The following is an 11,251-nucleotide window of genomic DNA, read 5'->3' as shown; positions in this document are numbered from 1 at the left end:
ATATTTCTTCCACTGTGGTATTCTGATATTAGAGTATCTTGGTTTGTTTGAGGTGATTTGTTCCCTTGCTTTTTCATGTTGTTTGTGTGTCTTCTCATCTAACATATGGCTCTGACACAGTAGAGTTTCTTCCCTATGGACTTGGAGTTTCCCTGAAGGTTTCCAGTACTTCACTGTTTAGGGGGAGACAAAAACAACCACCACCAATGCAAACAATATACAGAATTAAACCAAATAGTTCCTACTGTAGCAATGTTAATTATCACAATGAAAGGCAATGGTGGGATTAGTTATTGCCTACAATAAAAAAAACAGCACATTTGCAAAAGAGTTTACAATTTCATAAGGTGGTCAGGGAGAGAACAGAAATGACAGAGGTTGTAATGATTATAAGGGAGAAGGAGAGAAGATAGAAGTAAAAAATTAAAAGAGGAGTGGAAGAGAGAACATGGATATTGGCCATTAGCAGAAGAATAGAGAGAAAGAGAATCAAGGGAAACAGGTAAGATAAAAAATATATGTATATAAAGGAAAAATTTTTTAAACTTAAAAAATAACAAAGAAAAATTTAAAAAGAGAAACTAAAATATACCTTCAAACATCCTAGTTTCTATAAAAAGGGGTCTATAAAAAATAACTGGCTTTAAAAATGCTAAAAATAAGAAAAAAACAAATATGAGTATGTATAAATGTTCACATATCATTTGGGTCAGAATTAAACAGAGAAAAGAAAAAAAAAAGAGAGAGAAAATCTCAATGCAAAGTTAAAGAATTCTTCCTGTTAGAGTACAGAATGTTCTCAGATTCTCAGTAGATTTAGGTGGGGTCATCTGGAGCGTGATGCTCCACCCACTGGATTGCTGGAGTGGGAGAGGTAATCCTATAGGTGGAATTCCTGGAGGCAGGGTTTAGGTTTATGTAGGATCCAGGCTCTTCACGGAATATCAATTGTTCTGGGGATTTTAAACCCATGCACCTTCAGGGTCCAGGAATTGCCAGAGCACTCTGGAAGACCGTACCCCAGGGATCTCCCCTGGATTCCACTTTTGTGGTGGAGTGGACTCAATTCTAAGTCCACTACGTCACCTCTCACCCCAACATTTCCTGGTCTTGGGTTTAGTCTCCAAACTCAAGCTCTCCTGTCCTTGCTCTTCTGAATCCATGACCAGACACCTCACCTCCAGCCTGTCCTGCAAGCAGCCAAGTTGGAGGGGCAGGGGTAGAGCTGGGTGGGTTTTCATGACCAGTTGTTCCCTGTGTAAACCTCTCTCCACATTTGATTTTCTGCTGGTCACTTAAGTGAACTCCTTGTTGTGCAGCATGTGTTAACTGGACCTGTATTTCAGGCCCATCCCAGGTTTGCCAGGAATCAGCTCCCTCAGGTGCCAGACCCCACACAGTGGCTGCAAAATCTTTCCTTCCCTTGTCTTCTGCAAGCTCTCTTGAGAGATAGCAGCTTCTTTCCCGTACAAGGATATTGTGCATTTTAACCAGGCAATGTCCTTGATCTTTAACCACTCCATACCCAGACACATCTCAGGGCTCCTAAAAGTGCAGTTCCTTTAATTTCTTTATCCCTCCACTTTGCTCACAAAGGGAGTGCTCTGGCTAGGGCCTCCAAACCCTCCAAGTGTTTGGTGTAGAATTGTCCCTCTGTAGATTACTTCCTTATTTTATTATATTCAATCTCCAGAGTCCCTGATCTGCTTTGAATATCCAGTTATATATTCCAATAAAGCCACCCCCCCTTTGAGATGCCTAACATTTAACCAAGGTCCAGTACTGATGTCATCCCGTCCCACCTGTACCGATAACCCAGTGGGGATGATTGGGTCACTTGGCCCCTTTTGAACAAGGCCCTGAAGATGGGATCCCAGGAGGGTTAGCCACTACCCTAGAAGAGGCATCCTCAGAGGCCTGCAGCCCCATCCTTCCCTAAGGAGAAACCCACCACCAAGGCTGTCAGACACCAGATATGGATATTGGGTGTCTCTTCCTTCTTTGCTGCACCCTCATCCACCCCCCCAAAGACTATTTCCTTCTTTAGGAGTTTCAGGTAGAGGATGCAAACTGAACATCCATATAGGTAAGGTAAGAAGGAGCAGGACAAAAAGCCTCCTCCCTGCCCTTTATTCCTCTGGCCGTTTTAAAGAGTTACCTGAAGGGCTTTGGGGGATGGCATATTCCCTGTCGGGATTCCTAAGCCCCAACATTCCAAGCACAAGAGTGTTTGTTGTAGAATTGTTCAGAGGCATTGACGGTCTTTTGAAATCTCCAACAGTGCTCACTGCCTACATGAAAAGAATTCATAAAAACACTTGTGGTTTAGATATGAGGTGTCTCTCCCCAAAGATCCTGCATTAATTCAGGGATATTCAGAGGTGAAATAATTGAATCATGGGCATTGTAATCTAATCAGTTCATCCTAATTTGACTGGGCAAGTAACTGTATGCAGGTCGGGCATGGTGGAGAAGGGGGTCAATGGGAGTGTGTCCCAGAAGTTCCTTGAGGCCCCAGCCCACTCTCTTCTCTCTCCTCTCCTCTTGTCTTTTCTCTCTCTCTACCTCCTTCCTGGCTGCCATGAGTAGAGTAACTTCCCTGCTCCACACCAAGATGTTCTGCCTCACCTGGGGCCCAGAGCAATGAACTTGATCCACCATGGACTAAGTCTCTGAAACCATGAGCCAAAATAAACTTTACCTCCTCTAAGTTGTTCTTGATCAACATAGGGTCACAGTGTCACAAAGCCAACCAACAAACACCAATGCATGAATTAATATGATTTATTTTTCTTTCCTTGGCTACTAGCAAGTGGTTCTCCATCCTTGGGACCGCATCCCTGGGAGAAGAGCTTTGGGTCCCGTCGTCTGAAGTTCTCAACGATAGAAGAGAAGCACAGCTGCCTCTGTTATCTCCCGGCTGCTGCTGTAACCAACATGAGTTCCATGTCCATTCCAGTCGAAAGAAGAGAAGTCTCCACATTGCCTGGGATTACCCTCTGGGAAGAATCCTCCTCCACCAATGCAGTGCTAGGAAACAAGGAGAGGAGGAGGTGGTGATGAGAGGGCTGCTGGGGAGCCCAAAGGTATTAATGGCCAAATCCAGAGGAATCTGTGGTCCTCTTCCATTCTCCATGGGCAGTGTTGATCTTCTCCCATAGACTTCTCAATGCTGAGCTTAGTGACACACCATCTCCTCCTGACTTTCCTGCAACTTTTATGAACATCTGTTCTTGGATTCCCTGGCTGGACTCTTCCTTCATGATTCCTTAAGTGCTGCTTCCTCTCCCGTATAGATTGTCTGACTCAGCAAGGAGGAAGGGAAGTTATGCTCCCGCCCACATGCTCACACCACACTCTTACACACGCGCACACACACACATACACACACACACAGCCTCATTCACAAGCACCTTTGGTCCCCACAAAGACTCACAAATTCAGTGTTACATCCGGTGACCCTCATTCCGGCACACAAGGCATTGGCTGCTCCCTCATTATTAAATACTCTGAACTGGACAAATCCTGCAGTGAATTCATCTGAAAATGAGATGCAGAAAACAACACTCAAGGAGGATGCCAGAAATAGCTTTCTTTAGGCTGCCCAGAGAGTGTGGACGCCAGGCTGAGGCTCAAGAGTGGAGGCCAGCACTACTGTGGTCAATGACTGGTGCATCCCAGCCCCAAACTTCATCAACTTTTTCCCAACCTCAGAACTCAAGAACTGGTTCTCAGAGAGGGTCTCTGTTCACCAGCGCTTGTATGGAGAAATTCAACAATATTGGGAAATCACAAACAAACATGTAAAAAGGCTTGTTGCAGCAAATAGTTTCTTTTTCTCTCTCTCTCTCTCCCTCTCTCCCCCTCCCCGTCTCCCTCTCCCTCCCTTCCTCCTTCCCTCCCTCCCTCCCTCTCTCTCTCTCTCTCTCTCTCTCTCTCTCTCTCTCTCTCTCTCTCTCTCTCTGAGACAAGGTCTCACTAAGTTGCCCAGGTTGGCTTCAAACTTTCAGTCCTCCTGCTTCAGCCACCTGAGCATCTGGGATTATAGACAGACATGAGGATGTCTGGCTTCTCTTTTATTTTAAAATTTTAAATCCTAGATGTATTTACAACAGCTTTGAACTTTATAGAATAGGGCTCAACCTAACAAAGGAGATGCCCCCAAACTTAAATGAACATTAAATAAATATTTACCCCTCACAATAGAAGTACAATTGTCTCACCATTTGCCCTTTATACGTGAATCTTGGTCTCAATAAGTTGCTGAGGGGTTGATAATGGGGTACCTAGGAATAGAATCTGGAGCTAAACTTCCCCAGGCCATATGCTACTCTCCTGCCTGTGTACTGTGGTCTCAGGTAGCTTCCTGAACCTCTCAGTGCTTCAGGTTTCTGATTCATAAAGTGGGGTTCACAATAGTCCTCAAGGGTAGTTGCACAAATTAAATGTGACAATACATGTAACATTCATTGAAGAGAATGAGCTGTGTTAATAAGTAACCTCCTATCATAACTAAATTTATCATCTTTGCTATGAAGAGTTCAAGGAGCATTAAGAACTTACTCCGGCCATAGGGTGAGTAATACGCTGCAGTTTTCTGAGCATCACCAAAATCGTAGACCACAGGTATCGCAGGACCATTGTCAGCCCAACACTTTCCTATTCCATATTTCACTGGGTATTTCTACAAGGAACAACAATGACAAAATCATTGGATAAGGAAATAGTTTTGGTTTGGGGGGGTTACAATCATTCATTAAGAGAAAGCAATGTTTTCTCAGTAAATGAGATTATTTCAAAACCAGGCAAAATAAGAATCTTTCCTTTTTTGCTTTTCTCCTACAACCAAGCCAACTGGTGCCCTCTCTTTCTCTCTCTCTCCCTCTCCCCGCCTGACCCCCCCCACAAGTCTTCTCTCTCCTGAGTCTCTTATCTTCTCTGGCTCAGCATTTTTTTTCTTTATTAAATTATTTATTTATTCTAATGTGTTATGCATGATGGCAGAATGCAATTCATTACGTATTATACATATAGAGCACAATTTTTCAAGTCGCTGATTGTACACAAAGTATTTTCACACCATTCGTGTCTTCATGCATGTACTTAAGGTAATGATGTCTAACTCATTCCACCATCATCCCTACCCCCGAGCCCCTCCCTCCCCTTTGCCCTATCTAAGGTTCCTCCATTCCTCCCATGTTCCCCCCACATTGCCATTATGAGTCATCTGGCTCAGAATTTCTGAGGATAGTGGGACAGAAGCTATCAGCAAATTAGGATGAGGGGACATGAAAGGGCCATGGCAAGGTGCTTCCTGCCCAACCTCACACACCTGCCTCTCTCTACACCCAGGACAGCCAGTCCCAGCCCGAAGCCCTGTGTACCTGGTAGAGGCCAAACAGATTATGTTCCAGATGCTGGAAGAAGCCAGTTCTGGTGCGGTACCTCAGCAGAGAGCTGTTCCGCCAGTTCTGCATGGGGCTCTTGTTGGGCACATGCCAGATGCCCAGGTCCGCAGCCTGGATGTCGTAATAGCCAGGGTTCTGGAAAAGCAACCAACACTGAGACTGACCAGCCCAGGTCCCACAGGGGCAAAAGACACACATGGGCTCCCTCAGCTGAGCTGACAGCTCTGGGCTCCAGGGGGACAGATGGCCAGCCGTGCTCACACACCCACCTCCAGCAGATCATGTCCCCTCCCACCCCGCTGCTGCCTCATGGCCTTGTGGGAGGAAGCTGGGATTCGAGGCATGTGACTGTTTCTTTCACTCCAGCCCCATGTCTGCAGCCCCCCTCCCAACCTTCCTCCTGCACGCTGTGCCCAGCCACACTGAGGTCCTCACCCTTTCCCAGTGGCACCCACCTTGTAGTCGTCACTGGTGGCCGCCTCTGCAGACCCGAAGGTGTTGTAATTGGCCCAGTTGCCGTCCCCCTCTGGGTAGTCTGCTCTGTTGCCCTGCTGGCTGGACCACCGATCGCCCACCGTGCACTTCCCAGCCATGTTGTTCTCGTGCACACTGGCCACCAGGGTCCAGCCACCACCCGCAGAGGTCATGTCACAGAAGGTCTGGTAGATGGCACCATTCTTGGCCCGGAGTAGATACAGGCCATCTGTGGAGAGAACCAGCCCCGAGCCTCCCTGTCTGCGAGCTCATGCCATCTCAGTGCCATGACCAGGACAGCTCTGGGAACTGGAAACATGGCCTATGGCTCCTCTCCTGAGTCCTGTCAGTATGCATCCCTGGGTGTAGTGGAACACCCCCAAGTTTGAATAACAAAACCTACTGACTGAGGCAGAACACAGAATTATCCAAGCTCTGAGCAACGTTCCTCTCAGAATTAAGCACAGAATTTTCATATGACCCAGAAATTCCACTTCTAGTACATGCCCAAAGGAATTAAAAATAGGATTCAAACACTAAACATTTATTGCAGGATTAGTTACAGGACTCATAGAAATAACTGACATACTCAACAGAAAAATAAAATAGTGTGTATACACACATCACATACAATCTATATTGTGCATATATTGACATATATATCTATCAAAAACTGATAGAAAGCAATTAGTTATTCACACTATATGTAAAAACCTTGAAAACACCATGCTAAGTGGAAGCAACCAGATGTAAAGTACAGTTACCTTATGATTCTACTTACACGAAGAAACTAAAATAGGCAAATTCATAGAGACAGAAAGTACAACAGCAACTATATGGACCTTAGGGAAGGCAGAATATGGGTTCATTACTTAATGAACATAGAATTTCTGTTTGAAATAATGAAAATTTTCTTGAGATGGATAGTGGTAGTGATTGCATAGCACTGAGAAAGTAATTTATGCCATTGAAGTGTACACTTAAAACTGGTTAAAATGACAAAGCTTATCCTATATATAGTATATACTTTTTACCACATTTATTTAAACTAAAACCCCAAACAAAACAAAACAAAAAAACAGTTGGGTGCAGTGGCACACACCTGTAATCCCAGCAATTTAGGAGGCTGAGGCAGAAGGATCAGGCCAGCCTCAGCAACATAGACAGACCTTGTCTCAAAAAGGTGAGGGGGGTGGGGCTTAGTGGTAAAGTGCCCCAGGTTCAATCCCCAGTACCAAAAAAGAACTTTAAAAAGCTTAAAAAAAAAAAAAAGAAGAAAAAGAAAAAAAATTCACCGAAGACAAAATCCTGATAGGGCTCCTTACTCACCATTTGCACCAAAGTATTTCTCTTTGATTTCTTTGCAGCTTCTAGGCAGAGATGGAGACAATGATGACCAGGTCCATTTCTTGGAAACAGCATTGCTCACAGCTAGAGAATATGCAGAGTTTCATTCTCTTTGCAGCTTTGACACAAAACCCAGCCTTCCCTTGCCACTAATCCCCAACTCACTCCACCTCTGTGGCAGAGCCTCGCGGCCTGGGTTGAAAGACCCTGTGCTATCCAGCATCATCCATCAGCCCATCTGAGCCAGCATCCAGCACAGGTTTACCTCCCTCCCTCCACACGACCTCGTGCTGGGCCAAGCCCTGCCCTGGGCACAGGGCATTCAAAGAAATTAAACATCCCCAGGAACTTACCTCTAGAGGGAGTTGCCAAAACCAACAGAAAATTTTATTAAAAGGAATGAAGGATAAGCTCAGGAGAACAAGAGAAAGACTCTGAGATGAGAATAGAGAAGTCTGAAGGGCGCTGGGGGTTGTCTGGAGTAGGATGACTTAGTGACAGAGGCTTTCTGGTTCTGGTGACACTACAGTGTACTCTGAGAGAATAGACATGATTCATCAGTTGGAAGAAAGAAAAGAGAATTCAAGGCAGGAGAAAAACATGTCCAAAGACCTGGAGAAAAGAATGGAGCAAAGCCCAGCTTGAGGAGGAAATACAGGTAGCTTAAGGGGGTTGAGGCAGAGGGTGAGGTGACAGAGCTGAGACTCTAGCCAGGAGACCAGCAGGGTCCTGTACAAGAACCTTGTACAGGAGCGTCAACTCTGCAAACCAGTCTAAAAGTCTGGAGGGGTGGGAGGATCACAGGCTTTCAAGTCAGAGGGATTCAGGCCTAAGTAGCTCAGGCTTCCAGGGGAGAGTCCTTGGGTTCTACTTGCCACACCTGAGCCTCAGTTTCCTTCTGCCTCAGATGAAGCTAATAAATAGTATTTTGTAAAGATCAAGTGAGATAATATGTAGAAACATGCTTTTCTCAGCCAGCCACGGGGGTAAACACCTGTGATCTGGGTGACTTAATGAGACCCTATCTCAAAATAAAAAAATAATAAAAAATGCTGGTGATGTGGGTCAGTGGTAGAGGGCCCTGGGTTCAATCCCCAGTACTCTGGAAAGAAACAGGTGTTTGTCTTTTAAAAATGAATAGATAAATAACAATTAAAAGAAATACAGATTTTAAAATGCCATTGCTATTCTTATAGAGAGAAGACTATAAAGAGAACATTCTCTGGGCACAGGGTATACCACACAATTACCAAGGTCACTGCAGGCCATGGTAGTGGGAAATAGTGAAGAGAGGACACCTTTCTTACAAGGGTCCCCTCAGGACCACACAGAGACAAAGAACCAGACCCAGGATATGTCACATCTTAGCAATAGTCTCACTGCTAGAGACCAGATCCCTCCAGAGGCCAGAAATCAGCCCTCAGACTACATCCAAGGTGGCCTCTGTGCCTCTCAAAGACGTCATCTCTGGCTCAGGAGAGTCCCCTTCCTGGAAGCAACCCTGCCTAGTGTGTTTTCTTTGAAAGCTGTGTGCAGGTGAGCTGGGGGACTGGGCCCTGACAGGGAGACTCACCAGCACTGCATCCTCTGCTGGCCACAATGAGAAACAGCAGGAAGCCGAGTTGGGTCATGATAGCCTAAAAAAAAAAAACAACAACAAGATGAAAGTCAGTCTTGATTGTCTTTTTTTCTTTATTCCTGTCTCCATTCCTCTCTAATTTTACAAAGACTCAAAGTTCCCTTGCCTTTTTTTTTTTTAACTCCACACATCTCTGGAAACTAAACCAGACCTGAGCTAAAATAAGGGCTCTCCAAACTCACAGAAAGCAAACCTCTTCCACCAACACAGGGCCAGGAGCTGAAGTTGCCAGCGAGTGGAGACTGGATCTTTCTCTGCAGAGGCTCCTAATGAGAGGTGAGAGATGAGCCCTTTATGGAGAAAGCACAGGGGGCACAGCCCAGGTCTCCAGACTCACCCTCCCCTGGCATGATGCCCTAGGAGGTGAGGCCTCTGGTTATGACAGGAAAGATATACAGTGATGATGATGGAATTAGCAAGACAAATAGTAAAGCTCATTTCCTAGCATTGTTCCTAGATTTGTGGATTTCATGGCCCTGTGTATTTTAAAAAAAATAGGGGAGACTCTCAAGAGTTGGTGTTGATTTGGGGTTTTGTTTGTGCCTTTCTTTCTTGCTAAGTAAAAACTTTTTCTCCTAGTCTCCTATTAATTATCTAGTATCATCATCATTTCATAGAACAAAGAAACTTTAACAATGAAAGAGGAAAGGTACCATTTCAGAATCAGTAGAAGTCTTTAGCTCCAATAAATGTAGTTCCATACAAAGTTTTGTTATTTGGTTGTTAATTTTCTCATTTTGCCACAAACTAGTAAAACTTTACTACACATTGAACTTGGAATTAAATTCGTTAAAAAAAAAACAAAAAACTTTTGATGTGTCAAAGCTCCTATATCATTCCTGTCCCAAGGTTATCCAAATCCCATCAGCTTATAATAGAAGCGATCGGCTCCTCCTCAGTGACATCACATCCCTAATTCATTACAGTACTGATAACATTGCAACCCATAGGAAAAGATTGTGAACCTCTCTTTGATTAAGTTAGTATTTTTTATCTTTTTAAGTCCGAAGTATAGATTTGCACAAAACACTCAGAGATATTGATAGAATAACATAAAACAGTGCCCATGAAGGAATGCCCACTTCTGCCCCTCTCCCCTCTGCACTGCCTGCAGTGGTACAGCAATCTCCTGCTCAGTATTATCACCAGTCTCAGACCTCTCATGAAGTCCAAGGTCATCAAAAAGAGGAACAAGAAGCTCATTCAGCTCTAGTCAGGCTGATATGTCAAAAGTATGACCAATAGAAACTCAGGAACTCAGGGATAGCCACAACTGGGTACCGAGAAGATTGGAGGGTCACAGCCTGATTCCCAACATTGGTTATGGGAGCAACAAGGAAGTAAAGCCCATGCTTCCAGTGGCTTCTGGAAGTTCCTAGTCCTCAATGTCAAAGATCTGCTGCTGAGCAACGAGTCTTATTATGCTGAGATTGCTCACAGTATTTCCTCCACGAACCTCAGAGCCATTGTGAATAAAGAAACCCTACTTGCCCTCAGAGTCACCAGTTCCAATGCCAGGCTGCACAGTGAAGGAAATGAATAGGAGACTCCTGTGTGTATTTCACTTGTACTTAAATAAACCCAGAAAAACTGTGTGCACACACACAGAGAAAATATATACTTCTTTTCGTTCTTTTAAAATTAATTCTGAGATGTATTTTTTTCATATTTTGACATCTTTAGTATCATTTTGCATCCCATCTTTAGTAGTACACACATCATGGAACAGTCTACAATTGATTGATTGAACCTAAGAGTCTAGGAAAATGGTAGACCTGTCTGAGGGACATTATCCCTTCTAACCATCAGTATTCAGTCAGTGACTGTGTCCCACTGATCGTACCTCCTACTTCCTCTGCAATCTGTTCCCCATGCCACCTCCTCCAAATCCCACTGCCCTTGACACTTGTTTAGTTAAGGTCTAGATTATACAGGACACATTCAGTGGTGATTAATAGAAACCCCATCTCAAAGTGGCTTAAACAAAAAGTAAATATATCACTTAATGAAGTAAAAAATCTAGAAAGAGGGTAGGATTTATGCTTAACTGACTCATTAGCTTCTCTCCACCAGGCTCCATCCTACCACTGAGTTCAAGATGGCGACTGCTTTTCCAGGCATTGCCTACAAGCCGAGGGAGGAGGGCTCATCTTTTCCTGTGGCTCTTTTCAGGAGAGAGCAAGCTTTCTCCAGGGTCCCCCAGCTTCCTGCTCCTAACGTCTCATTGGCCTGAGATGTCACATGTGGCACTAGCTCCATGGGGCTTCCTTTACCCACGCTCAGACTGGTGCTCTACACAATGCCAGCCTATCTTCTCACAGGACTGGAGACTAGAAGTCGAAGGTGCACATGCCCAGCTCTAGTTCCTTCTGAGGTCTGATTC

General features: G+C 44.6%; 1 protein-coding gene and 1 long non-coding RNA gene across 2 annotated transcripts; both read right to left on the bottom strand.

Annotated features, from left to right (window-relative positions):
- Nucleotides 1-2,798: 2,798 nt before the first annotated feature.
- On the bottom strand, nucleotides 2,799-4,680 carry LOC144367794 (uncharacterized). Its single transcript, XR_013427288.1, has 3 exons — nucleotides 4,564-4,680; nucleotides 3,437-3,540; nucleotides 2,799-3,030 (listed from the first exon to the last, which is right to left on the bottom strand). It is a non-coding gene; the product is annotated as an uncharacterized LOC144367794 (long non-coding RNA).
- A 552-nt stretch (nucleotides 4,681-5,232) lies between these two features.
- On the bottom strand, nucleotides 5,233-6,234 carry LOC144368710 (intelectin-2-like). The gene is made up of 3 exons (XM_078027834.1): nucleotides 5,864-6,234; nucleotides 5,385-5,543; nucleotides 5,233-5,241 (listed from the first exon to the last, which is right to left on the bottom strand). Exons 1-3 carry the CDS (start codon nucleotides 6,053-6,055, stop codon nucleotides 5,233-5,235), a joined length of 360 nt encoding a protein of 119 aa, XP_077883960.1. The 5' UTR covers nucleotides 6,056-6,234.
- Nucleotides 6,235-11,251: the final 5,017 nt, after the last annotated feature.

This window comes from Ictidomys tridecemlineatus, chromosome 11 (genome assembly GCF_052094955.1).
Source record: "Ictidomys tridecemlineatus isolate mIctTri1 chromosome 11, mIctTri1.hap1, whole genome shotgun sequence".
Taxonomy (NCBI): Eukaryota; Metazoa; Chordata; class Mammalia; order Rodentia; family Sciuridae; genus Ictidomys; species Ictidomys tridecemlineatus.
Note: the sequence above shows the minus strand (reverse complement) of the source record. Positions and strands in the feature narration are given on the sequence as shown.